This window comes from Sciurus carolinensis, chromosome 6 (assembly GCF_902686445.1).
Source record: "Sciurus carolinensis chromosome 6, mSciCar1.2, whole genome shotgun sequence".
Taxonomy (NCBI): domain Eukaryota; kingdom Metazoa; phylum Chordata; class Mammalia; order Rodentia; family Sciuridae; genus Sciurus; species Sciurus carolinensis.
The window spans coordinates 157,763,874-157,790,795 of NC_062218.1; the positions used below are offsets into that span (position 1 = coordinate 157,763,874).

General features: G+C 51.2%; 1 protein-coding gene across 1 annotated transcript in view; it reads right to left on the reverse strand.

The window, feature by feature from the left end:
* Positions 1–975: 975 nt before the first annotated feature.
* Positions 976–26,922, reverse strand: part of Lcp2 (lymphocyte cytosolic protein 2) — a 42,115-nt gene continuing 16,168 nt past the window's right edge. The window contains exons 4-21 of the mRNA XM_047555277.1: positions 24,392–24,457; positions 23,915–23,946; positions 22,767–22,801; positions 20,260–20,458; positions 18,320–18,426; positions 16,933–16,999; positions 16,761–16,844; positions 14,214–14,239; positions 14,101–14,120; positions 13,892–13,999; positions 12,657–12,687; positions 10,539–10,551; positions 9,772–9,901; positions 8,493–8,542; positions 5,441–5,535; positions 4,709–4,786; positions 3,110–3,265; positions 976–1,705 (exon numbers count right to left, since the gene is read on the reverse strand). Coding sequence (XP_047411233.1) covers positions 1,583–1,705; positions 3,110–3,265; positions 4,709–4,786; positions 5,441–5,535; positions 8,493–8,542; positions 9,772–9,901; positions 10,539–10,551; positions 12,657–12,687; positions 13,892–13,999; positions 14,101–14,120; positions 14,214–14,239; positions 16,761–16,844; positions 16,933–16,999; positions 18,320–18,426; positions 20,260–20,458; positions 22,767–22,801; positions 23,915–23,946; positions 24,392–24,457 — 1,420 coding nt within the window. The 3' untranslated portion in view covers positions 976–1,582. The remainder of the gene's footprint in view (positions 1,706–3,109; positions 3,266–4,708; positions 4,787–5,440; positions 5,536–8,492; positions 8,543–9,771; positions 9,902–10,538; positions 10,552–12,656; positions 12,688–13,891; positions 14,000–14,100; positions 14,121–14,213; positions 14,240–16,760; positions 16,845–16,932; positions 17,000–18,319; positions 18,427–20,259; positions 20,459–22,766; positions 22,802–23,914; positions 23,947–24,391; positions 24,458–26,922) is intronic.

Consider the following 26,922-nt stretch of genomic DNA (forward strand, 5'->3'; position numbering starts at 1 on the left):
GAGGGCATGCTATGTAGCGCTAGCCCGGGAAGAGTCAAAACTCAAACGCTGAAGTATGGTTTCTACTTCATGCATATTGCTGTCACATCGTCATGAACTCAAAAATAAGTTAAGCCATCTCAAGTTGGTGACTGCACATTTTGTTAAGTGAAGCTGGTAAACTGAAGTAAAGAGTTTAATTGCTTTGAAGGATTTATAAAGCCAATTTGGGAAGAACTGAGAAGGGGCTTTATGAGAGGCTCGTCATGGGGTAACGAAAGACCTAGAAGAGCAGTTCTATTGTTTGGATAGTTTTCCCCAAAGACCCTGGTGTCAAAGCTTGGTCCTCAATGCTTGTTGCTCTTGGGAAGCAGTGCAGGCTTTAGGAGGTGAGGCCTAGTAGAAGGAAAGTGAGAATACTGGGGTGTGCCCTTGAAGGCGGTACCAGGATCCCAGCCCTGCCTCTCTCTCTCTCTGCACCTCCTGGGCACCATGAGGAGAACAGGCCTCTTCCACATACCCCCACCTTGGTGTACTGTGCCACCACAGGCCCAAAGCAACAGGGCCAAGTAACCACAGACTGAAACCTCTGAAACCATGGGTCACAATATTAAACTTTCCCTCCTAAATTGATTATCTCAGTTATTTTGTCATAGTAACAGAAAGCTAACTAACACAGGCAGTATCTAATAGGAAAGTCTGATCAAATTACACTGCACCTAAACATTGCCCCTTCATCTCCCCTGGAAACTCGGTGAAGTTACATCACTGGGCAAAGCTTTTGGCGTTGGGAGGTAGAGGGTTTGATGTAGGTGTTGAGTACAGGGATGGGATGAAATGGCAACCTAAACCCAGATGTATTTGACACCAAAGTCTCATCTCTAAATTTAAAATGTTTCCTTTTGGTATCTGCAGCTTAAATGTACTTTAAAAACAAAAATAAAATAGTATGGACTAAGCAAAAAAGTCAGTAAAGTTGTTTTAGGAAGCCAAAAGAAAGGCAAAAGACTATTTTAATCCCAAAACATTATCCCAACATGCATTTATATTGTCATTAAAAAGTACACAAAATCCCCCCAGCAGAAAACACCAAATAAGAACCAATGGAATTATATTTTTGAAGCCCCTAATTATTGCTGCTGAGAAAATAATTTGAGTGACTTTTAAGTTATATAAAAACCTGACGATGGCCTCTGACTGACAAAGGTCTGGCTATGTCCCGTGTGATATCAAAAACAATCACTGTTTCAGTGTTCTCAAACTTGCCCCAAATTTGCTGTGGCCGAGTAAACTACTGCACTTTGAAATGGGCATTCAGAATTACACACCTGTCTTTTTAAATGAAGTACTGTAGTACACTACTAGGCTTCCAGTGTGAACACTATCACTCTTCCCCTTTACAAACACTAAAGAGGAATAAATAAATTATAGTATATTTGACAGTCTTCATTTCAAACGCTGTTTTTAAAGGAAAGTACAAAACGCTTGTGTTGATGTTGAGGGGTTGGTTTCAGTATCAAATGTCCATTCACCAAGGTCTGTTGATCTTGTCATGTCCACAACGGAGACAAGGGGATGACGGTTCCTTTCCTCGGCTCACTTGCTACGGACACCCCGCAGCGTGTGTTAACGCGCACTGGTACCTAGAGCCTCGATTTTTCCCATCAATGAGCAGAAGTGGCATTTTTCTGAAGTAGTCGATAATATCTGACACGGACAAAAAATCCTGGAAAAGTTCAAATAGGAAGGTGAGTCAATTCTGGGGTGGATTGCGTGAATTTCACCCTGCATTTTTCTTAACCCGCATAATGTAGCTTATCTAAGTAGCCAGAATTGGAGGGATGTGTAAAATCTGGCAAATGTTCTAGTGATTTCTGCTATAGAAATTTGACAAAAATTCCTCACCAACACCCAACAAATAATGAATGAAAAACAAGTTCTCAAAATTTCATATAGGGAGTCATTTATCCTGCAGATTGGTTGTTCTTTGGTTTCTGTACCTCTATTCACCCCAATCATTAATGGTGTTAGGAGGCAAAAAGAAGCAGGAAGTCAGACACCATTCACAGTGTCCGGAGGAGGCATCTGCAGCGTGACATAGAAGTTCCTTCCTGGTCTCTCTGCTGTGTACCCCCTGCCACCGCCACACTCCCCCGGATTCAGCAGCCAACTCCTTGCCTGGACCACACCATCCCTTATGGCTGGGAAAGGCCCCATTCATCCGGACGTATGTGGGTCAGAAGTCAATGGTACCCCACAGAGGAATGTATGCTTCCTCCAAGACTCAGGGCCGTCTGTACTTGTGGGATTCTACTCTGACCAGGAGGAATCTGGGAGGGCAGACCCCCCTGCCTCCAGAGAGCCTCTGGTGGGTCAGACATTCCAACTAAAGCATGTGTTTCCTCCCATCATCCACAGCGTCACCACTTGGAGTGTAAGTCAGGGTGAGTTGTTTCCCTTTCTGGGAATGTTCACTTCAGTTAATCTTTCCTCCTGCAACTTTGACCTTAGAAAGCATGACTTGGGACTGTAAGTTTAGTTGACAGCTGTCTTTATAAAAGGCAGTGCAGAGGACCTCTCATGTCAGTTCTGGCTACCACCCAAGGAGCTACGCCTTAGCCAAACAATTTGTGATCTGGCCATCACCACTGAGCTGTACCTCCTGTTCAGTAAGAAATGACCCTAGTGTCCAAATAACGACCACAGCAAGTGTTCTAGTCCTCCCCCTTCCCCAAATGTTACTAATTCAAAATACAGCCTTCTAAGTACATTGTAGTCTCACAATAAAAATTATAACGCAGAGATCAATAACAGAAGAGACTTGACTTTGATACCATCTAAATGGATTTTTTTAAAAAATTAAATGCTAACGTATTTTTTATTTTGAACGTTATTATATGATGTTGAATTATTTAGAATAAAAGATACAAGAAGGACTCTTATGGTGGAATCAGTCACAGTTAATGTTTTGCTTTTCTCCCCTCTAATTAATGAAGGGCTTTGCTAATGGGAATTAGTTCTAATTAGTTTATAGCATGGGCTCCCAAAGAATGTCAAGCAAAACTCCAAATGGGTAGGGAGACAGGTGTAGAAAGAGAATTGGGGGAAATTCTGAAACTCAAGTCCTTACCTCCTTCCCATGGAGTCCAGTTCCCAAAAAGTAAACTTGACTTTCTTCCTGATAGCGGATCTGGATGTTGTAAACTTTATCTTTGTACAAGACCATGAGGACATACGGGTTGGTTATTGTTTTCTTAGAGCTGTCTCTAACCAGAAAAGTGCCATCCTAGAAGGGAGATTCTTGTTAGTATGGAAGAGTGACGCCTGTCCTTGGAGTCAACTGGCTTTCGGCTGGCTCCCCCCACAGCCTCGGATGCCTGTGTCCTGCGTTTCTTGGTTATCAAGAAAGGCAGCCGAAATGTGATCAGACATTTCCAAGCCAGCCTCTCCAAAGCTTCTTCATAGAAAAGGAACCTTTTTTCAGTAATAAAGCATATAATAGGTGGTTGAGTGGATAAAAGGCCAAGAGAGAGGACGTCAAAGGTCCATGCAAGATACATCTTCCTACTCCTGCAAATGAATCCCCTAAGCTTTCCGTTCCAGATCCGCGACAGAAACCCCCATATGCTAATGAAGTCACCTCTTTCTAACCCTCATGATCTCTAGATTTAGCATTTCTTCCATCACATACCTGAACATAATTAAGTGTAGGCCACATGTATTCTTCCCACCTTTTTAAAAAACATTTGCTAAACTTTTTAAAAAAATATTTGTTGTGTTTCATCCTTTCCTTTAAACTTCCATTCGATAAATTACCGCAACATAACAATAAAGAGCTAGTATTAATAGAGCTACTTAGGAAAACTCATTTAAACCACTTCCTTCTCCTCGTACTAAATCAGGATGGCTTTTAAATAGTCATCAATCTGCAATAATAGTCTCCCTTTGTTCTTTTTATCTCAAGTTAATTGAATCAGTCAGAACATCCCCGTTAAACGAGCACACCTCTGGACCAGTGATTCACAGCCTTGGCTTGGAATCAGAATCTTGGGGGAGCTTCAAAGACTCCCTCATCCCACATGGCACTTGGTCTAATTAAAACAAAAGCTCTTCAGGTGAGACCCAGGAATCAGGATTTTCAGAAAACTCCTTAGATGATTTAAAAGTGCAGCCAAGGTTGGGAACTATTGCTGTGGATTTCAGATGTGAAAGATGAAGAATCTTCGCATTCCCATCTCTGCTAAATGGATTGACGGTTCAGGGTCAGCACTGGGCCATAGGGAATCTTTTTAGGGCTTGACAATATCAAAGAACTAGCTAAAAATTTCAGGAGGAAGGGCAAAAATTTGCTGCTGCCTCTCTGAATATGGAAGCTTCTGCATAGATGCAAAGGAGAACAACATTAAGAGGAAGATAGAATAGGGAAGACATTGGAAATTTGAGAGAGTCTCCTTTTTGACAAGACAGACTCTCATTAATAAAACTCTCCTAAGATTCTGCCAACCAATAATTGCCTTAATTTAGATTTTTCTGTCAGCCAAATGAGTCCCAGTCCTAGGAATCACTGCAAAGGATGCTGGTAGCTGAGAAGCTGGACCAACGCTGGTCTCCTAGAAATAGCACGTCGTCGATTTCCCAGACAATAATTGGGACTCAGTACAAGTCAATTCCCTTCTTCTCCTTCCATTAATATTTATAACTACTTTAAAAAATAACTGTAGCACAATACCTGGTTTATCTTTCTAAGAGCAGCTTCTGCCTCTGGTCGGGTGATGTAGGAAATATACCACTCTTCATCCAGCGAATTCTGCAAATGTAAATTTTTGAAAAATGGAATAAATTTGGCAGTTACGTAGCTAAGTGAAAAGAAAAACCTCCAAGTAATAATTTCCATAAATCACCACCTCAATTCCATGAGGCTTGATACATTTGTTTTCTAAACTCTAATACAGAATCATTTAGAAGGTGTTTTGTGTGTTCACGATGCGGATTGCTCAGGCGGCTGTGAACGAGCTTTCCTTACATATGGCAACTCTCATCCCAAAAGGCACAGATTGGTACACAAGGGTGACATCATGAAAAAACTGTTAATGGAGAAGCAGTTGTGTGATTTTTTTCAAGTTCATATGCTAGGAAACAGAAAATGGGATTATTTTTCTTATTGTTTAAAGCAAAGTGTATGAGTCTGAAAGAACACCAAGGAAAAGGGACATTTTATTTTTCACCCAGATCCTCCCCTTGAATTATTTTTTTCTTTCTTGGCATCTTGCAGTGCCAGGGATGGAACCCAGGGCGTCAGGCGAGACGGGCAGGCGCTCTACTGCTACTGAGCTACATTCCCAGTGCACTCCCCTTTAATTAAAAAAAAAATAGAAGACAAAAGCCTAGAACAGTATTCAGCAGTTTCTCATGGTCCATTTGCTAGGGAGAAGACAAACAATCAAAACGTGTGCTTTCTTACCTCTTTGTCCCCGGCCGACGCTGGCTGAGGTCTGCTCGGCACCGGCAAGGGTAAGGTTCTGCCTTCAGCTCTGAGGGGTGGTCGGTGGCCAGGGCCTTAAAGGAAGTACAGCATTTTGAAAATTAATGTAGCATAAGTTATTGTGTGCTTCTTGTAAACATAACCCAAATGCCCTCCGCACTGTTCTAACAGTTAGCATCTCAAGAAAAGGAGGCTTCAAAAATAATTTCTACCTGCTCAAAAACACAAGGCCTACATTATTCTGTAACCATGTCAGTGACTCTTTGAGAGCAGAACCTCAAAATTTAGAGATTTCCTCAATGTGCATGCATATCATTCAGGGGGACTAGATCCGTCTGTAAAAATGTCACCATTGTTTCAATGTGAACATCAATAAGAACCTTCGAGAGACAGACCTTTCATAGACCCTGGTGACATCAGCACATGCAGATGGATTCCCAGCCACCAAGACAGCGGCAAGGCCATAGTGAAGGTAATTATGTTTTCTTGTCTTCACACAAAGAAATCTAAGTTTCCCAAGGTAAGGCAAAACTACCCTGGGAATGTTATTTATTGGCTACACTTGCTACCTGCTGGTTTTGCTGAACTTCCCCACAGGTAGACCTGCTTGACCCGCAGGAGGCACTAGGATCACCTGGAAGTACCCAGTACTTGTGCTTTGCTTCCTCTAAGACTTTCTTCGTGCTTAGGCTTCCCTGAAAGTGCCCGGAACGTGCTTCCTCATCTCGGGAAAGGACTGATTGTTGGCTACAGTTGCCAAGGCTGTTCTGTCCATGTCAGAACCACTCTTAGAACGGAAGCAGCGTTGGACTGGCCGGGTGTTCCTCCCTTATTCATCCATCACTCATTGGCTCATCAGTCAATGGTTTTCAGGCCTCCTCTGTCCCCATCCTCTGTAAGCACTTTGTGGACGTGACCTTTCATCCACCCAGCAGCAGTCAAGGCGGGTCCATGCTCCCTTTGCACAGGAGGAAATGAGCTCCAAGAGTCGAGGAACTCGAGTGACAGTGGCTCCCAAACATCACTGAGCACCAGTGAGGAAACCCAGGGCCTTCGAACCACAGAGGCCCAGGGATCCGCATCGGCTCTGCGGCTCAGGGGGAAGGCAGTCACCATGGAAGGGCTGAGGACCCTGGGTCAAGTCGCCAGGATTATCAAAGGTGGCCTTCCCTGATGCTAACCGATGAGAGAAGACGGGCCCCGAGCTGCCAGTACCTTCCTTCTCCAGGATCCCGACACCTACACAGACCGCTTTTGTGGTCCAGCACTTACATACTTTCCTAATGCTTGCCGAGAGGATGAAATCTACCGACTGAGGGAGCAAGGGTGGCCAGCCTGTTCCGCAGGGCGGTTATAGTGTTGAGGGGTCACTCTGCTTCCGCACCATAAGCCACCATGCACAGCACCAAGCACATCTGCTTTTTATTAAATCACCTGTCCCCCTTCATATCTGGCTCTTGAGTAGGTTGCAATTGGTTTTCAGACAATGCATGACACGACCTCTCCCTTCCTGGGGTTGGACTAGCCAGTGCCACAGACTAAGGACCAGGTATCCTGGCGGTCTTGGGAGAAAAGGGATGAATTTTGGTTACAGTAATATCTCTCCCAATGAACTATTTGCATTAATAATCCCTGTATCACCAACTCATGAAACAAGAAACCTGTGGACGTACTTAATAAGTACTTACTATTATTGCTATAAGTGAAGCGTCTAGAATCCAGATGCTACAGGGGACAGGTAGCAATCACAAATGTGGGTTTGAGAAACAGTGAGTTTGAGGGATTGTGAAAAAATTAAGACAGGGCAGGGAACTGGACACTGATCTCAAATGCTTAGAAAGCATGCAAAAGTTCATGGGTGCCATTGGCCTCAGCAAGAGATCGCCCGTGGACTGCTGTATACAACTGGACATGGCCAACGTGCTCCGGAAAATGTTCACTCTGGGGCTACAGATCCGACTTACTAATGGAGTCTTCTATTTAAAATCCACACTGGTGGGGCTGGGGAGATAGCTCAGTTGGTAGAGTGCTTGCCTTGTAAGCACAAAGCCCTGAGTTCGATCCCCAGCACCCCCAAAAAATAAATAAATAAAATAAAATCCACTCTGGTGTTTCTGTACATGGCCATGACCACCAAAGAAAGGGGAGGGAAAGTGTTCTGTTTGTTTTTCACAACATTTTTTAAAAATTTAAGTCAATATTTAAAAATCGGGTACTTTCATGCTAATGCCATATTTTCAATTGGAAAATAGATTAGAAAATCCAGTAACACTAGGTCACTTTCTTGGCATGGTAAAATCCACTTAGTAGAGTTAAAACTTACCTACGATCAGAAAAATGAAAAATTATACTCCGTTTATATATGGCTTATCAAGATGCATAAATGCATTCTACTGGCACATATAACTAATTAGAACAAATAAAAAATGATTTAAAAAAAAGTTCCATGTGCTAGTCACTTGTTTTAGGAATAAAAATAAACACAATCTAGTCCTACTTTTAACTTTTGCTGATACTCCGAGTGGACCAGTAATATCTGAATTTCGTGGGATCTTGATAGATATGCAGAATCTCAGGTCTCACCCCAGACCTACTGAATTCCTAGATGATTTGTATGCACAATAATAAAGTTTGAGAACACTGTAAACAAACACCCAGAGGCAGTATTATTTAAAATATATATCCCTGGGCCTCACCCCAGACTTTCTGAAACTCACAACCCAAGGGCAGATTCATTATGGAAACCTAAAACTGCAGAGAAAGACAACTACTCTGAGCTCTATATGGAAAGAGCAGGAAGGAATGGCTCTTTGTGGGAAAATTAGGGAGTAGGGCTGACCTCCTGATGAAGAGAGAGAGAGAGAGAGAGGGGGGTATTCTGTGTAGTATTCTATCATTCCAGAATCTTTGATGCGCTGCAGACATGGAACTAAATGTTGAATGAGGAAGTCAGATGGTTTGCCAGAAAACCTTTGCCAAAGAGTTGGGAATCCAATCCCAGGGACGGGTCGCGAAGGCCCAGGGTACCGACCTTGAGAGAAGTATGGCGGCAGAGAGGCGCTCTGTGGGAAACTGCTGTTACTGTGGAGACAGAAGAAGAATGGGTTTTAAGTGAGTTGGGGTGAGGGCCAGCTGGGAGCTGGCTGAAGGAAGCCAGACTGCCCGTGATTCTTGCTGTCTTATGACCTCTCTCCTCTCCTCCTTGAAACCATGGGATCTGAGCAAAGGAAAGGAGCTTAGCTGACACATTTGGTAGTGTCCCCAAGTGGACCACGTAGGGGTTGACGTGAACGTTTGCCCGGGAACTGTGGGTCTGCAAGGAGAGGGCGTGCCTATGCGCGGGATGTGAGCCCAGGAAGAGCTACATCAGGGAGTGACAGCGCTTCCCGGCACTGCAGCCAGGAGGGAGGGTCTGCGGGGGCCTGGAATGCTGTGGCCCCTCCACGCTGAGCAGCAGCACCCCACCAACAGCCTAGGCCTCAGAAGGCTGCTGCCCGCCGCCTCTCCTGGGGTGGCATTCCTCAGGAGTGAAGGATGGGCCCCGGGTGGGATGGGCAGCAGGAGAAAACGACAGACATAGCGAAGAGAGAAAAACAGCTGGAAGAATGAGAGGAAACCCCAGGAAATGGGGACAAGAGGCTCCCAGGGAGAGCCAACAGTGGTGAGGACCTTCCCAGACGTTTGGCAGGAGTGGACATACTGTGCTGATGGCTGAATGTTCTAGAACAGGCAGGGTGAGAATGGGCCTCGTTCTCCTTTTGAATCTCAAAGGTTGGAGGCTTTGGGGGGATACCTCGAGGCAGGCCGCCAAGTCCCTGGGGAGGAGCGACCTGGGTCTGCCTTGCTCTCACCTCTGCCTCTGCACAGTTCTTATGAGTGCTGAGGAATGTCACTGTCGCTGAGGAAATAGGCCTGCCGGGGAGGGACCCTGTGCCAAGCATGAGGCACATTATGCCAATCCCCCTTCCAAGATGCAGGAGGAACTCCAAGTACTTCGATTAAGTGGGTTTCTTAATGTTTGTATTTTTTTTTAACGTGCAAAGTCAAAACAGTCCCCATTTTCTGCCAAAGGGTTCATTCCTCCCGGAATGATCTGGGAGAAGTTAGGGCTGGGATCCTCCCACCCCCAAGTACAGAACTCACAGGACCTCAGGGTTAGCATCTTGCTCCTGATGCTCAGCTTGGCTTTGTGTCCTTAGACCCACAGGTTGTTCAGATGCCACTACCCCTGGCGGGCGGTTGCCCCCTCCAGACACCTGCATTACTGAGTATCAGGTGGACCTAGACGCAACGTTAAGTCAGCCACAGACCTTTCTGGGAATGCTCCGGGCCCGTGAGAGGACAGGAGCAGGTGCTTGAGGGCTGGCTTGGTAGATCTCGAGGGGAAGGTGTTGGAGCTCATAGACAGTAGTGTTGGCTGGGGCAGAGGTCTTTGATGTACTGTGGGGGAGAAAGGAAGAAGTTAATCTCCAACCTTCTGGAACATTCTAGAGCTGCCCCAGTTAAAAATAGCTGATCTAAAATCCCAAATCTCAGATGTATTGGAAAGTGGTAGGAAGGACCCCCGGCCTCAGATCTTACCACTCTAGAATGCATTATAAAAGTACCACTGTTCTATATAATTCTCTATAGCACTCTTTCCCCCTCCTCATTTTGAAGTGCTGACTTGACCGAAAATGGTCAACTAGAAACCTTATGAATTCCTGAAATGATTCTCAAGTTTCATTTTGCTTTATGAGAGCTAACATTTAATGTGATTCTCATCCTTTACCACCTGTGTTAGAGGGTGTAAATTTTATAAATTTTTCTACCAAACTACACATGTAATTTTAATTTTGCTGTACAATTAGGTAATCTTTGCTATTACGCAGGAACTTAATTCTCCCTGGGAACTCAACCAAGTAATTCCTTTTACTAGAGCCATGCAGCGTGCCCACTGACACACGTCTAGTTCATGTTAATTTAACAATTATACTTGGTTCTGTGGGGCTTCCAGACAAAGGGATCCCATCCGAACCCCTGAGCAGAAAAGTGAGAGAATGAGGTAGAAGCTATAAGAAAGTTTTTCTGAACATACCATCATCTTCATCCTGGTAAGGGGAAGGGGAAAAAAATGAAAGGTTACCATCAGAACACAATTCCTGAAATGATAACTGCATTTCTCTATCACAGAAATGTGTCTGGTTCTTTCATTAGCTATGGTTCCCCATAATACATTGTGGATAATTGGAGAACTCAGTAAGAGGTTTATGATTTTCTAATAGAAACAATCACCTAAAGACACTCCAATTTGAAATTTCCTCTTATACTGAACTTGAATTAGGTCTGAGGTTCCTAACAGGGCTCAAAGATACAATAACATTTATAATATCTATGATGTACCCAGAAGATTCATATATTGTATTTCATTCAATTCCCTGGCCACCCACTGAGAACTTAACATCCTCATTTTACAAATGGGAACATTTGCTAGGAAGGATTCCTCATTTGCCACGGGTTGCAGAAATAGATTCAATCCCAAATTTCCCTGACACAAAACTCAGCAATAGAGGTCTCACTAAATTGCAGAGGTTGGCCTCAAGCTTGCAATCCTCCTGCCTCAGCCTCCTTAATAGTTAGACTACGGGCATGTGCCACCATGTCTGGCTCAGTCTTCTTTTGTCTCTTCTTTATGATGCCACTCTTCTCAAAGGCAGTAAGACTTTTCTCATTCCCAGTGGGGCCTCTGAGGTGCATCTACAAGCCTGGCTATCTTTATCTTCAAGTTCACCTTGTGAACTAGACAAGAGAAGGGCTATTTTCTCTTCCCCTCAAATAACAAATGAGGTTCCAAGAGACAAGTGGCTTTGCCATTGGCCAGTAGATCAGAAGGGCCCCTGCCCTGGTCAGGACAGAGCAGTGGTGATGTAATGACACCTTCCCAAGAGTGTCCTGAGGATCTGGGTCCCTCACTCTGGGCTCTAAGCCCTTGAGTGGGTTTGCCATTGTTGGTCCTCCACACGCTGAGACACGGCAAGGGCCACAGTCAAAACTGCTCGTTCCAGTGGGTCACCCGTGGTCCTGCACAAATACCCCACACGAGGCTGCGTGCTCCCCAGGACGCCTCCGATCTTCGCCAGCGTGGCTGCCGCGTCTCCTCTGCTCACCAGCACACAGCGCCTGGGTCCTCACGGCAGCAGCCCCCTTCTAGAGGCCAGCCTCCATTTTTCCCTCACGCGCTTGCCGTCCTGTGTGGCCGTCCCACCCGCCTGCTCAGGACATCCCTGAGGCTGGAACGCATGGGGCTTCTCTTAGAGCCACTGCTTCTGTGTCTGCCCGTCATCCAGTGACCATCACAAGTCTCCCCTTAAGCAGTCCCTCTGGTTCCTTGACCCCTGGACGGCTCCTCCTTCAGCCTCCACAGGACACTGCGTGGTGACGTGCTCCCTAGCACATGTGCTCTGGGCACCTGCGGCCATCATACCTCTGCACTTCACTTGACCAAACACAGCGTGGCGCAGAGAGCCACGGCTGGCTGAGCATTGGATGGGGGCAGGCACCCGACAGCCCTCAGAGGGCTCAGCGTGTGGAACAACAACTCAGACGGACCTGGCTTCTGAGCCTGCCGATGTACTAGCTGTGCAGCTTGCAACACGTGTATTACCCTCTCTGAGCCTCAACTTCTTCTCATTAAAGGCGAAAGGATCATTCCTCATGGGGTCATTCAATGTAAAGCACAAACAAAGCCAAGGAAGTTTCTGGGACGTGGGACTTTCAGTTCTAATTCTGGAAAGTTACAGTAAACAGTTGGTCACCCTGCAGTAGCACTCAGTAATTAATGCTTCTCCCCCTCTTTCTCAGGTCGGGGAGGTGCTGAAGGGAAAGCAGAGGCACCGGGAAGTTTTGTGTGAGACCCAGACTCTTGGGCATCCCTCAATCCTGACCCCTTCACCCCACTAATCACCCACAGGCAACAAGACTGCATGGAGCCCAGCCACCCAGGAAGCCCTCGGGGGACACACAGCTGGGCCACACAGATTGATGGACAGCAGAAAAGACCCAGTCCCCAAAGATGGAGGCCTACTATGTGCGCGTCTTGCTCTGGGTGCCAGACTTCAGGCAGGACCAAGGCAGATGAAGCCCCCAGCTCCACAAAGCCCTGTGCCAAGCCCTGTGTCCCTGTGCCAAGCACTCACAAAGTGACATTCGTACTTACGTTCTCCCTTCTGTCTGGTCCCCATCCATGCCTGAAATGAAGGAGGGCAAAGGAAAGAGATGAGCGTCCAGAGTTTCCGAGGGTCTGCCTCGGGATGCGGTTTCCTAAATTGCATAAGGAGTCAAACCCACAGAGCCATGGGGGGAAGAGAGCAGCAAACCCCAGCGGAGAGGCAGGGCAGAGAGGGGAGGGTGGCGGGCGGGCAGGCTCCTCCTGTGTGGTTACTGCAGCAAATGATTACAAATGTGAAGGGTCAGGCGGCGGGGAAGGCTAACTCTTCAGGAGCTATTCGGTTTCACTGAGATGTTTCTCCAAGCAAATGGAAACATTTTAGGTTATATTCTTCTTTGCTGATGCTTTAAGCCAGTCATGGCTGAGCCCACCCTTCAAGGAATGGGAAGACAGCCGGAAAACGTGGCCATCTGGGGACTTTTCCAAACAGGGCTCAGTGCGTTGGCCCCGATGAGCAAGCCAGTCACACAGACCTGGTGACTGTGTCGCGCAGCTGCAGGGACCCGCAGCGCATGGGCGCCTCCTGCTCTTAGGGAGGGGGCGGAGGAGGGCCCTTTGTGAACACCTCTTGGGGCAAGGAGTGTCCTTCTGTGTTTAGTGATCATTTTGATACTTTGGTCGTTATGATTTTTTTGCATTGGTTTGATTTTTAACAATAATGCATTGAAATGTTCTTACACTTGGGTTGGTTGTGTTTGTGTGTGTGTGTGTGTGTGTGTGTTTCTGGTTTTGATTTTGGCACATGCCAACCTGGGTCCTTTGTAATCCTCTCCGCAGCCCAGCGAGGGCCATTGTCACGAAGCCCAGCTGCACAGAGGAGCTAAACAGAAGCCTCGACTGGGCCCTTCCTAAGTAGAGGGCTGGCCTGGACCCCAGGTAGGTCTGTGCCATTCGGTAAAAATGACTGTAGAGCACAGATAGAAATACTAGGGGCGACTGCAGGAGCCTGCCATTCTAAGTGACTGGACAGTAAGATGACATTTATGTTGACCCAATACCCCTCGCTCTCGGCCACCTGCACAGAGAGATGCAAGGCCTGGCCCCTGGGAGCCGTGGCTCTGCCCACCCCGGGCTCCCCACCAGCATCCCTCCACTCATGTCCAGCTAGATTCCCACACTCCCCCAGGAGCACCCGAGATGCTCAGTGTCCCCTGGAGACGGCCGAGGCAGGCTGCCAGGGTGGTCCCGCTGCAGGACAAGCTCATGCGACCCAAGACACTCACTTGGGCACCGGGGGCTTCTTCCCAGGTAAGGGCCCACTTCTTTCATGTCTCTCGGTGGCTGGTGGTAATGGAGGCTTTGGGAGCTTGGGTAGATGGTCCCCGGGACCCCTGGCAAGTTGGGAGAAAGGCAGCATGAGACTCAAGTCACTACTGGGCAGAGCTCTGCAGCAAGTCCCGCGTCCACCCGCCTCAAGGTCACAGGTCCTTACCTTCCCGCCGGAGCCGAGGGCTGCAAGACAGAGGGGAGATTGGTGAGTGCCAGGCACTCTGCAAATAAGGACGCAACCCAACTGAAACCACGGCAGCCAGAGACTCAGCTTACCTTGTCAGGGAACACCGGCTTCTTTCCTGTGAACAAAGAAAGCAGGGCCTTAGGACGGGACCTGAGCGCAGGGTTTGTTGGAAACGTGACTGCGAGTCACGGGGGCAGGCTGGGTCAGCGTTGAAGAATCAGGGACTTTAGGTCTGGACGAGTCCCTTGCGGAGTCCCTAATTTTATAGGCTCAAAAATGTGAAGTGGCTCTTGCCAGGGCCACCGAGCTCGGGGACATACCAGCGACACAGTTCTGAGCTTCTGTGCTGCTGTTCAACGCTTTACTCAATATAACCCAGGACCAAAAGGGGGTGTTGTGCCTCTTTTAGGGCCAAAGTGCTCTCCACGCAGTCTCCCTCCCAGATCTGAAGTGGAGGGGCGGATGCTCTTCCAGCCCCGCAGCACCCTTGACATTGCCTAAAGTAGCCACTTAGTTTCTGGAAACTCCTTTCGCTCGGAAAACAGGGCTTCGGGGTTCCCTTGGCCGGCTGCTGTTATTTTGTTTGTCTGTTTACTTGCTTTGCTTTCCTCTGAAAACAGATGACCCCCTGAAGACCTGCCAGGCACACCGGGAACTCTGCATCGCCAGGTTATTCAGAGCAATTTAAGTTTTATTCCACAGAGTCACCTAGACGAGGTAGACCCTCTGTCATCAACGGGATCCAGGGTTTACTCACAGAAGGCCACTAGGTCTAGCATCAGGTCCTACGGGACCTCGAGCAAGGCACAAGTTCAACTGGACATTTTGAGCCTCCCTGCCCCCATCTGTACAACAGGGACAACAGGTGAGATTCGCACAGATTTGCTGGGTCACATGATGACTTCCACGCAAGACCAGGGGCAGGACAGGCAGGTGCTGACGAACGCAGCTAGCTGCTCTTTCTCTCCTCCCTCCCTACCCAGACCGGCACCCCAGGGTGAAGGGCGACACCAAGCGCCTGGAATTTCAGCTTCACAACATGATTCCCTCAGTGAGCACTGGGGACAGCCAGACCCAGGAGAGGCGCCAAGACTCTCGTCTCACAGTGGAGAGCTCACCAGCTCATGGAGGAGAGTTTCGATGGTATAGAAGATGTTTATTGTTTTATCATACTTAGTTTGGGGTGGAACTCTTACTTTAAAACCATTCCCAGAAAATGAATTTATATCCTTCAGCCTGAATAGATTTCTCTTTGTCAAAAACCTTCAGATCTGTGCATATTCTCTGGGCATGTTGGGAATCTCATGTTGGAAGTTTAAGAGGTTAGTTCTTCCTAAACATCACCGGCCCCGGAGGAACTCCAGGGTCTAACAGGTAGTGTCGGGAAAAGATGTCTTTAATTTTTTTAATGGGAAAAAAGAATCTTCTACAAGAGTGACCGTGTGGGGAGGTGGATGTGAAGAGCTGATGTCACTGTCCCACCCTCCTGAGGACCAGGCTCACGGAGGGAGCAGGGCTGGACTCTGAAGGCAAGTCTGTCTCCCAGTTTTGTTATTTGGCAGCTCTGAACAGCAGCCAACTCTAAACCCCAATAGACCTCGCCGCCTTGGGGGCCTCGGCATAGCTGATATGCAATTCAGGGAAGCCATCAGCTTCAAACCCAGAAATGAAAGTCATTTTGCAACAGAGAAGGGGACGGAGACCCCGAAGGCTGCAGAGCCCCACCAAGGACGGGCTGGAGGGCTGGGATTCTGCAGTTCTTGTCTGTTCAGCTTCAGGATTCTTTCCCTGGATTCACTCATCTACAGCAAGCTGACACCCAGGTCCTCAACTGCAGTAGGATGTGGAGGGAAGGAACCCCCACTCTGAAGTCAGAAGGACCTCCAATCTTGTACCTCGTTATGCAGTTTGAGACCATCGCTCTACCTCTCTGACCATCCAGTTCCATCACAGAGAAGTGGGAATAATAATGCACCCCCTTTGTTGGGTGGGCATAAGGATTAGAGAAAGTGGAGTTAACCATTTGGGGTAGGTAAGGCATTTGTCCCGTAATGGTATTGGATAAATGGTGGCTAAGTTTTAGAACGGGCTGCAGATCGCTCCATGTGGAGGTGGCTGGAATCTTGGAACGTTCTGTGATGCTCACTGGGGAACAGACTGCAGCGTGCCAGTCGATCATACACATCCTGGCACCTCTGAGTTCTGTAAGCACTTCCTCCTTACAGAACACCCACCTTACCAATAAGGACCTGTGTCCCAGGAGAGTCATACTCTGCCGGCCAGCGAGCTGTTAGGAGGCAGCCACTGAGGGAGACCACCGCTCTCCCCGACCTCCCATCTCCCGCTCTGCCCCACGGTGCCTCCTGCTGCATCTCTGCTGAGGACAGCAGGCACACCCACGGAGAGGCGGGCACAGCAGGGGTCTGAGGGCAGGAGCTCCCCAGTCTGGCTGACCTGGGACCCCATTCTACCCCACCACCTAGTAGCTGAGCAATCTTTAGACCTCAGTTTCCTCCTTTGAAAAATGAGGATGATTTCATGGTCTCCACTTTGTAGTTAAATGAGATGGTGCACGTGAAAGGTACACAGCAAGCACTCTATAAATGTGGGCCGTTGGTATTATGGATCATACCAACCTAGTGTGAAGGGCTCTCTGTCAAACGGAGCTAGTGAGCGATCCAGAGGCGGTTTGGTGCTTCTGTCGACGGACGGGGCGGGCACTAGAAGGAGAAAGACCAGGTCAATGAGAGGAGGCGGCGCTGGTGGGCGGGCAGCTGGTGGGCAGGAGAGGGCAGCCCGGGTGCTCACGCTTTGCTGTCTTGTGGTTTCGGCTTCTGCTAGGCTCTTCCTGGTTGGGCTGGGGTTGGGGAAGCGGCTGCATAAAAAAGACCCAAGTGTTAGGAAGCTTTCCAGAGCACGGGCAAGACCTGGCACCCACTCCCCACACCCACAGCCTCCTCGCCACGGCCCCCAGGCCCTGCCCGTGCTCGGGCTTTCTGCAGTGCTGGCCCCACCGGAAGGGTCTCTTGGAGACTCTCAAGCGGTGCCCTCTTGGTCAGCTCTGGACTTGTGTCTCCTCCACCCAGAATGCTCTTCTTCGGCTCTTCTCACACTGGCTTGTTCCGTCCCAGCCCAAGGTCACCTCTCTACCACCAGCATGGCCCCTGGCTCTGTCTCCCTAGCCACAAATCATTGCTATGTCTGCTGAGGGTCCGTTATCTGTCTCCCTGTCCCAAATGAAAATATAAATGAGAGCCGGGACCAGTCTGGTCCACACTTTGTCCCCAGCCCCCAGAACACTGCTTGGCCCACAGCAGCTGCCCATCCTGTATCGGTTGATTGACTAGAATTCTGCATCCCGATAGCAGAGTTGAAGGTCTTCAGATTTCAAAAGTGAAATGTACTTGTAGATAAATTCAGCTCCATGAACCTCCTTTGCTATGGAACCCCACAAGCAGGAGGGTACCGCCTATTCTCAGATGGAAGGACCCCACTGTGGCGCAGCCTAAAATTTGAGCTTTGGGAAAAATAATCTGTGGTCTCCCCGCACCTTGGCATTGCCACAGGTGTCAAAGTCTCAGGTCACTTGTGAGGAGAGCACACTCCCAGGCACGGACTCCTCAGTCTGAGCTTCTCGGGGCTGCCCTGGGTTTATCAGCTCGCTGGAGCTGGAGTACACACTTGAAGCCAGCGAAGAGGTGCTTGCTCCCTCCTCTGCTCCCTGGGTTCCTTGTATGTAAATCTGGGTGGAACGCATTCGCCCTGTGAACTTCAGGATCTGGCCAGCAGGTGGCGCAAGCCTTTTTTACAAGAGAAGGTAAGGCTGGGACCAGGGACACCAGTAAATGCCCTTGCCTGAATGGGGTTCCTTCCTGTTCACTTCACAGTGTGCACCTATTCCAAATAGTGGGAGACAATAGCAGTGCATATCGAAAGAGGGCTTTTTTATTATGTCAGTAGTTTATATTGTTTATAGTACCAAGAAAATGCCAATAAGCATGACGGTGCCAATCAAAACCTATAGCACTTCACCCTCTGAAGAAGCACAGAATACTTGGATATGGCTCTTCCCAGCCTAGACATAATCTCTTCTTGCAAAATGAGAATTAGATTAAGGTGCTTCTTTTTGTTTTCTGTCTGGTAGAAGAAATGACGAGCAGTCACAAAGTGCCATGACAGACAGGGAGAAACCTACCGAGTGGTTCCGGCCCGTGGAGGTCACTGGCAGGGGCGGGAGGGCAGCCATGGGTCTCTGCGGGGGCACGGGAGGCTGCTGAGGGGCTTTTCCTGCAGGGGGCCGGTCTGTGGAACCAGGATGGTATAGCATAAGAGAGCATGCCAAGCCAAGGTGGGCACGGCGGGCGGACTCAGGGGTCCCCAGGAGGCACTGAACCTGGCTTCGTGCAGTGCAGGGGCCAGGAGCCCTGCTCCTCAGCCTCCAGACCGCCCCCTGCACAGCAGGGGCCCCAGCCATAAGGAAACCGGCCCGGTCGGCAGGCGGGCGTCCTCGGACCGGCTGGCACCTTGGCAGTTTCACGCCTTATGGGGAAGCATCCCATCTCCCCTCAGGGGACCGCAGAGATGGTCCCAGTCAAAAAGGCCTCTCAGGAACGAGCTCGGCCTGAATCAGGAAGGCGTGTTTCAGACAGATTTGTAAAAACGTAAACGTGCCCAGCGGCTGCGTGCACAGACACACAGGCGTGCAGGCACACAGACACACAAGCACGTGCGCGCACACACCCTCTCCATCACACAAGCCGTCCGTCCGTCAGGATGAGCCGGGGAAACCGCTCATGGGGAGCCCCCTCCTCTCCCTCACAGGCGCTCTCAGCTGTCCTCTCCCTCCCGCTCCCTCCTTTCGTTCAAAGAAGAGCTGGCCACCATCTCCTGTCACCAGATCAAAGAGCCTTGAGTGGTACGTGGCTTGCCTCGTACAGAAACTCGCGATACTCTGCATTATCCCTAGGTCAGTTGGACAGGCCGGCAGTTTCTTACCTGTGACAGGCCACGGTCAGGACAGGATGGTGAGACATGGGAGGCAAGTCAGCAAGGCCTCCTTGCCTTCAGTACCCCAGGGAGCTCTCCGGCCGCACCCCAGTCTCAGGCCAGGAAAGGCATGGTTATTCCAGAGACGAGGGGCCCAGGCAAGGGCTGCCCCGGTTTCCTCTCACACCTGCACCCGTCACCCGTCACCAGTGTCCTCTACTGGGCACACTCCTTCAGACCCCAGGGCCTTTGCACAGCCATTTCTATGGCTTTAATTGCTCCTTCCTTGCCACCCTCAATAGCGAACTCACTCATTCTGTCAGATCAGCTGATACCACAGCTTAAACATGGCATCTGAAGGGAAGCACGCCATCTCTGCCCTCGTCTTCTGGAGCACACAGCTTGGTTTAATTAACATCACGACTCCTTTGTGTGTGTTGCCTGAGCCACTGTTTCCTGAATCGCCTGCCGTGTGGACTCTGGCTCACACTTTGTAACCAGCACATGAGACGCTGGCTCAACCTCTCTGTTCCCTTTCTCCTCTGCACCTCTGTTTCCTAACTCGAAGCAGACCTGATGGCGAAGGCGTCTTCCCTCCCGGTGGTCCCAGCACCTGCCGTGTGTCTGGCGCACAGTAGGACAGCCAGCACTTTGGGTGAATGAGTGAAGGAGGGCGAATGGACTGGCAGGAAGGTGAGCCCCAGAGCTCTTACGAAGTTCCAGTCCAACTGCCCAGTACCTTTGTGGTCATTCTGACCGGCTCCAGCCGGCAGTGCTGTGTAACTAAGATTCGGTCCAAAGATGGGAAGGGACAGAAAAACAGACCAGAAACCTGAGTAACCCTTGGAATAAGTTCCGACTGTCAAATGCCCTCATGTGGCGTTCATGCGGATGGCAGCCAGCATAGGCAATGATCTGCCTGCGCTGGTCATAATCCTCAGGGCAAACTCTGGGGACCAGACTGTTATTATCCTGTTTCACAGGTGAGGAAATGGAGGCCCAGAGAGGTGGAGACACTCACCCAAAGTCACACAGTGCTTGACAAGCTGAACTGGCACCAGCACGCCGGGCTTTCTGCTGCATGGAAAACTGGGGTGCTGGCCTCCCAGGCAGCAGTGGGGAGCTTGGCGGGGGCTGCAGGGGCCTTACCGATGTACATGGAGTTGGTGGTGGGGAGAGGCTTGGCCGGCAGGATGGCGTTCTGCAGGGCCTCCTCGTCGTTGGAGGGCGGGGGCTCATAATCGGCATCGTCTAACACGGGCGCCTCTTCCTCCTCGTTGGGGGACTCGTAGTCCCCGTCGTCCTCCTCTTCCTGGTCGTCATCGTTGGGGCTTTCATAGTCGTCTTCCTGCCAGGGCAGGGCAGCTCAATCAGCGGCGCAGGGGGCCGGCCTCACCTGCTGGGCGGGCCTCACCTGCTGGGCGGGCCTCACGGGGCGCCCTGGGGCGGGGCCTGAGCAAGCCTCTCCCAGCGCAGGGGGAGACTGAGCCTGGGGACCAAGGCCACAGAGCCAGCCAGGCGGGGACCTAGGACCTTAGGAGCGGCCTTCAACTGTCCGCCTGTGAGTTCAGTGGAGAGAGGAGAAATGTGGAGGAAGGGGACGAGGGGTGGGGAGAGCCCATCTTGGGTCGGCGGGCGTCCAGGGGAAGAGTAAACTGGCAGGACGTCTGTGGCGACACTGGTTAGTCCCCGTCTGTCCTCACTGTGCCTCGGCTCAGAACACCTCCTCTCCCCTACCGACGGCAGCACCGAAGGCCCAGCCGCGGAGGAACGCAGGAAAACCAGGCCTGTCCACCGAGGGCCGAGCCTGCGGTGTCCGGGAGGGGACCCCGGCCCGCCCCATGCCTTCTGCTGAGAGCTGCGCGCATAGAAACGGCTGCTCTTGGTGACATCGGGCACTGAGTTCGAATCTGCCTTCTTGGAAAAGAATTCCCATTGTTGATACGAGCTAATTGTGTTTTGCCTTTGCTTCTTTGCGGGCCTCAGGGATAGGAAGTCCGCGGTGCGGGTGCCTCGTAGCAGACCAGGACAGTGGCGGGTCAGGGCCACCACTTCCCAGCAGAGGTGGCACCTCGGCCACCAAGGAACGAGCAGCTCATTGCTGTCTCAGCCAAGCCGAGCAAGTGAATGAACGTGCCCACGCGCTCCAAGAGGAGGGGGCGTGGGACCAAGCAGCGGGAAGCTGCCGCTCGGGGGACGCTGCCTGCGGATCCCGGAGCCCGGGAGCCCGGGGAGCCCGGGGAGCCCGGCAGCGTGGGCGGAGGCGTGGGCCGGCTTCCTGCGCTTCTCAGGTGGAGGAGGGCTTTCAAAACCCAGTGACACGAAGGCAAAGGAGGTCGGACCCCTTCCTAAGTCTCCTCCAGTGTTTCTGTAACTGCCAGCAGTGGGCCACAGCTTCGAAGGACAGGTCTTTGGGACAACAGCCCAGCCATGGACAGGTGGCCCCTCTCCAGCCCTGCCTCCTGGGACGGCCCCCTCAGCCTGTCCACCTCAGACCATTGCTCCTGCTGTCCCAAAGGCAGACCTTCCTGTTTCTGGAGCCATGATTCTCTCCCAGCCGTCCGGCCCTCCGAATGTGTCCCGGGTTTTGTTGGAGTCTTATTCTGCCATGTGGTAGCTCACGGGGTTGGGCTCTTCATCTCTGCCCATGTCCCTGTAGTCCCCAAGCAGAGCTGGGCACATATGAGCTACAGAGTTTTGTAGCCCCAGCGATGGAAGCCCCGGCTGACAGGATGGAGGACAGCCTCCGGCTGAGCGCAGGAGGCCCCTGGCAGGGACTCTGCTTCTCCACAGAAACACAAACATCGTTTTTTTGAAACTCTGGCCTTATTTTCCCTTTCCTACAAAATACATCTGGTGTGTTCCTTTGTTTCCCCATGGAAAGCACAAACTGCTAAAATGTTTCACAAGTGAAATGTTTTGTTTACGGGGATCCTACCCAGACAGGCGACAGCCTGCGCTGCTTTCTGCAGGCACGAGAGGCAGCGCTTACCAAAGACCGCTGGAGGGAGGGTCAGGGGCCTGGGCCCCAGGTCTGCCCCTAACTGACCAAGTGCTACCTAGGGCCGGCGCTCCAGCGGGCTCCCTGGCTGGTGACCTGTACACTGGACAGACTGGGCTGCTGTCCATCAGGGTCCTGAGCTAAGGCGTGGGGGATGGGCTAGATGCAGGTTTGGGGAGGGGATGCAGAGTCCATCAGACCCTGAAAGGGGCCATTGCGACCCCTCAACTGCCATGGGGAGGTCCTTTGAGGGCTAATACTCTACTCTGAAATCCTTTTCTGTCTGTGTCACCAAGGGGACGGTAAGACCATGAGAAAAGTTACTTTGGCGTAGAGTTCTAGGAAGGAAATCCTGGAGCTGGGCCAGGGCGGGAAAGGGCATGTGTGGGTGTGAGGAGGTGAGCAGCGCTGTGGTCACCGTGGTCGGCAAACCCTGGACAGGCCGAGGGGAGCCCCTCCTGCTTTCGTAAGTGGGGCTTTGATGGCGCTCCTTGCACACGTGGGTGAGTGCTCTGTGCGAGGGGCAGGCCCAGCGGGAGGCAGGAACCTGGGCCTGCAGAGTCTGGCCCTGGGCCCCCGTGTGCACCAACGCCTGGCTCATCAGGGCCTTCCCCTCGGACCCCTGGCCTCGCTAGGATAGCCCCGCCATACTCACGAAGGATGACCAGCCCCCGTCCTCTTCATGGCTCTCTGTGGGAGGAGAAAACACGGTCATCAGCACCAACGAGGCCGCCTCGGGGGACGGCGAGGCCGCTCCCCACCCACCGCCCCTCCCCAGGCCTGCAGCCTGCCTCCCCCGTACCTGGTTTGGACACCATTAGCCCCACCAGACTCAAGTCGAAAGCTGATCCCCCTACAGTGGTGTTGGGGGTGGTGGGACTTTTAAGAGGTAATTAGTTCCTGGGGGGCTCCACCCTCCCTGAGGAATTGACCTCGTTCCTCAGAGACTAGGTTAGGTCCCTTGAGACAGGACCAGACCTCTCAGCAGTGATTGTCTCGTGGGACTGATTAGTCACTGTGAGAGTGAATTGCCATAGAGCAAGGTTACCCTGGTGGTTCAGTCACTTGGGCACATGCTGCCTGGCCACTTTCTCGTGTGCTCCCCCTGGGTCAGGACATCTGCCATGAAGCCCTCACTAGAAGTTGAGCAGATGCCAACACTGTGCTCCTGGCCTCTAGGGCCATGAACAAAATGAACCTTTTTCCTTTATAAACTTCACAGCCTCAGATATTTTGTTATTGCAACAGAAAATCGAATATGACAGCAACTTAATGTCAGCCCTGGAATCCTGCCTTGGAGCTCATTCTACCAGAGAGTAACAGTGACTCTCGATCTTCCATGTGCATAAAAAAGTCATCTCAGAATGTTTTGAAATATGCAGACCCCTGGGACCCTCTCCCTAGGGCTTCCTATTCAGCAGGACTAGGTGGGGTCCAGGAATCTGCATCTCAACACTACATGCAATTTAACAGTAGAGAACTGCTTTAAATTCACAGAAGCAGGGGACCTGGCCCAGTTCAGGGACTCAGTCAAAAGCTGGGTCTTGCTAACCTCCCAACAGAGCTCCCAGCATCCCTGTGTCTCTGCCACCGGGCCCAGTGGCTTCAGTCCAGGCACCCTGCAGAGTGCCACCTTTTCTCTATACAACTGGAACCCAAGCTCTTCACTGAGTGAGAACTGACTGGCAGGCCAGCTAGTTGGGTCACCTGCACGGCATCCAAGGAGCCTCGGGAACCAGTGGACAGAAGACTTGAGGAACTATCACCCCTAAAGCAACCGCCTCTCAGCCCTGACACCCTTACCTGTCTCCTCTGGGAACCGCTGGACCGGGGGTCTGTAAAGGCAAAGAGCAAGGTATGAAGGGTCCTGCAACTGAGAGGCTCCACCTTCCCTCGGTGCAGCCCTGCTCCGGAGCCCCCAGCGGACAGCTGGCCGCACTGCCCAGGACTGGCCTCGCTGCAGGCGACCAGGGCTATGCTGCCCCCCAAAGTCTGCAAACCACTGAAGCCACATTGGTGGAACAATCAGGAGCTTGTGACCGCCTGCTGCTCTCCGGGGGGAAGTCCCCCTGACATCCCAGATGCCAGGACAGGGCAGGGCGGGCAGGGGGACCCCTCCGCTCCTTGGGCACCATCTTTGAAACCCCTGGGGACCTAGGGACTCCTGCAGGTCAAACTGTGAAACAAAATTAGTTCTGTGGCTTCCTTTTAGGGTTCAACTCGGGTTCCTAAATTCTTGGGTTTGCTAGAACAACCCGAGCCCCAAGCGGTCCTGCTCACCTGCGTGTGAAAATGCTCCTTCTCTCCTCATTCTTGTTGATTTCTTGACTTAACTTGCTGAGAATCCTACAAGTTAAAGAGAAACAAAATCATCTCCTGGCCTCAACGTTTCTGCTGAGCCCAGAAGTGCCCTGGTCTCTCAGAGCCTCTGGGCCAACTTTGGGCAACCTTCTTTTGGAGCCAGCCTCCCACCTTCACCTGCAAGAACGTGCCCCCTGACCCTGGCATCAGAGTCTGCACTGCTAGTGCCCCAGCCTCTGCCCTCTTTGCTGACCTCCAAAGCCTAGCTCCGAGCTCCTCCTTGGGACTTGTCAGCTCAAACCTGGCTTCCCTCTCCTCTGAGATGCAGCTGCTCTGGGACCTGGATGCTACAGCTGGATGGTTGGGTAGCTGTTCTTCCTGGGCTGAGGTCCTCTGATTCTGGGTGGATGTGCTGATGTCCTGCTCCCAGGAATCATCAAGAAACCTGGACCTCAAGGAACCAGCTGTCACTGCATATTTTTATCGCAAACTCTGTTCTGTCTCCTCCCCACCCCCTCTTTGGTGGTGCTAGGGCCCGTGCGTGCTGGGCAAATGCTCTACCACTGAGCTACATCCCCGCCCCTACCACGACCTCTAAGGGGGTGTCCTTTGTCCTACTCTTCCATTCTTCCCTCCTGTCCTCTACTGAGTAACTTGGATTCTCATGGAAACTTGGAGAAGCGTTCTCATCAAAGGCACAGAGGGAGAGACTTCCTGAGTTGCACGGTCAAGACACCTCAAGAAACCCTGTCCTCAGGTGCTTCCATGTTAGCAAGTCCCCAGGGCCCAGGACAGAGGGAGGCTTCGCCATCAGGACCACGTCTCACCCTAGCAACCAGCAGCCACTCCATCCCTCAGACCTTTGCTTCCTAGAGATTTAGTGCAACTGGAAGGAGCCTTGGAGACGATGGGGTCCCATTTCATCTCACAGAAGAGGTGACAGAGGCCCTTTACCCAGTATATGTGAGACCCTGGGTTCCATCCCCAGAAAAAGAAAAAGGAAAAAGAGAGGGAGAAACAGAGGAAGAGGAACAGGAAGAAGGAGAAGGAGAGACACAGGAAGGTAATGTTATGCCCACTCGTTTCCCAGGCTCCCCAATACACACAGCACCCCACAAGCCAGGGTCTCTGGTTTCCAAGCCAGCAGCCCTTCCATCCTTGGTTGATTCTCTATGTAGGAAGCTCCTGGGGAGTGGACGCCATCTGTGAGAGTAAGCTGCCATCTATGTTCCTTCACCTAATGAGCACCTCCAGGTGACAAGTTTCGTCTACGCTAAAACGCACTTGCTGAGTTAGCAGGGACAGTCCTTAGCCCTCAGGAGCCACCGTTTCCTGCTCCCTCCATCCCTCCGCTCCACTCTCCCAGGGAACCCCTGCCACCCGTGAGGTGACGATGGCAGGCAAATTTGATAAACAGTTCAGGAGCTTAAGGACAAAGAAGGAGGCAGTGTTTAGGCCTCTGTGACCATGTCATTGCTGTCACTCAGACTTTAGCAACCGCTGGAAGGGTAGGTGCTTTGCAGCCTGGCGAGGGCTCCCTAGGTGCCTCCGGATCACGCCACTGGAATGTTTGCAACATGATTATTTGTGGCTCCTTTAAAGGGTCACTTAGAGGAGGTGGGCATGCTGAAGGTCTCCTCTTGGGTGGTCAGGGGAACCCTGCTGGTGCCCTGCACCCTGGCCGGGTCAGGTGGTGCTGGCTGCAGCTGCCACTCCCATTCAGCCCCTAGTTACTCAGCAACTTGCACTAAGGACCTTCTGGCCAGGAAGTCTGCTGGGGCTCAAGGTGCATCAGGGAACAGGAGCAGAACAAGATCTCTGCTCTCGGAGCGCATGGCTTGCAAAGCTAGGCAGATGACAAAGAGTGAATATTTAAGGAGGTGAAATTCAAAATCAGGAAATAATGTGCATACCAACACACCCTCACAGAGAGGGGCTGGGTAGGGCATGCGTGTAGGGCTAGGCTGGGTGCAGTTTAGAACGATGTAGCCTCAACGGAGAGGTGACATTTCGGCGTGGCCTTGGGAGGCAGCCCAAGCCTCACTCAACGCCCCCATCCCACGGCGCGCTGGCCAGCTCAAGAAGCTGCTTTAGATCTCGAAAAGACCCCGTGCTCTGTGGTGTGGCCTCTTACAGTATCTCTAACAGCCAGCCTGCATGCTGCTCCGGCTCTAACTGCGTGAGGAAGGAAATGCCAAACCACAGGCCCCACAGGAGCGGCATAGAGCTGCGAGGGGGCAGGATGCGCCCCACAGGCTGGCCTGCAGCAAAACACAGGCTCCCAGGACCCTCTTGCTGTGATGGGCATCAGGGAACCCTGCCAAGCCAGTGGGACTGCTGCTGGGCCAGGTGGCTGGGTGGCCGTGCTGGAGGCAGGACACAGAGGTGTGCTCCCTGTGCACAAACCTGCAAAGTTATGCACCACCCCAGCAGAGCAAGTGACAGTGAGTGGCCGGAGGTGACTCATTCTCCATCTTGCCCACAAACACCAGGTCTCACTCTGGACCAGG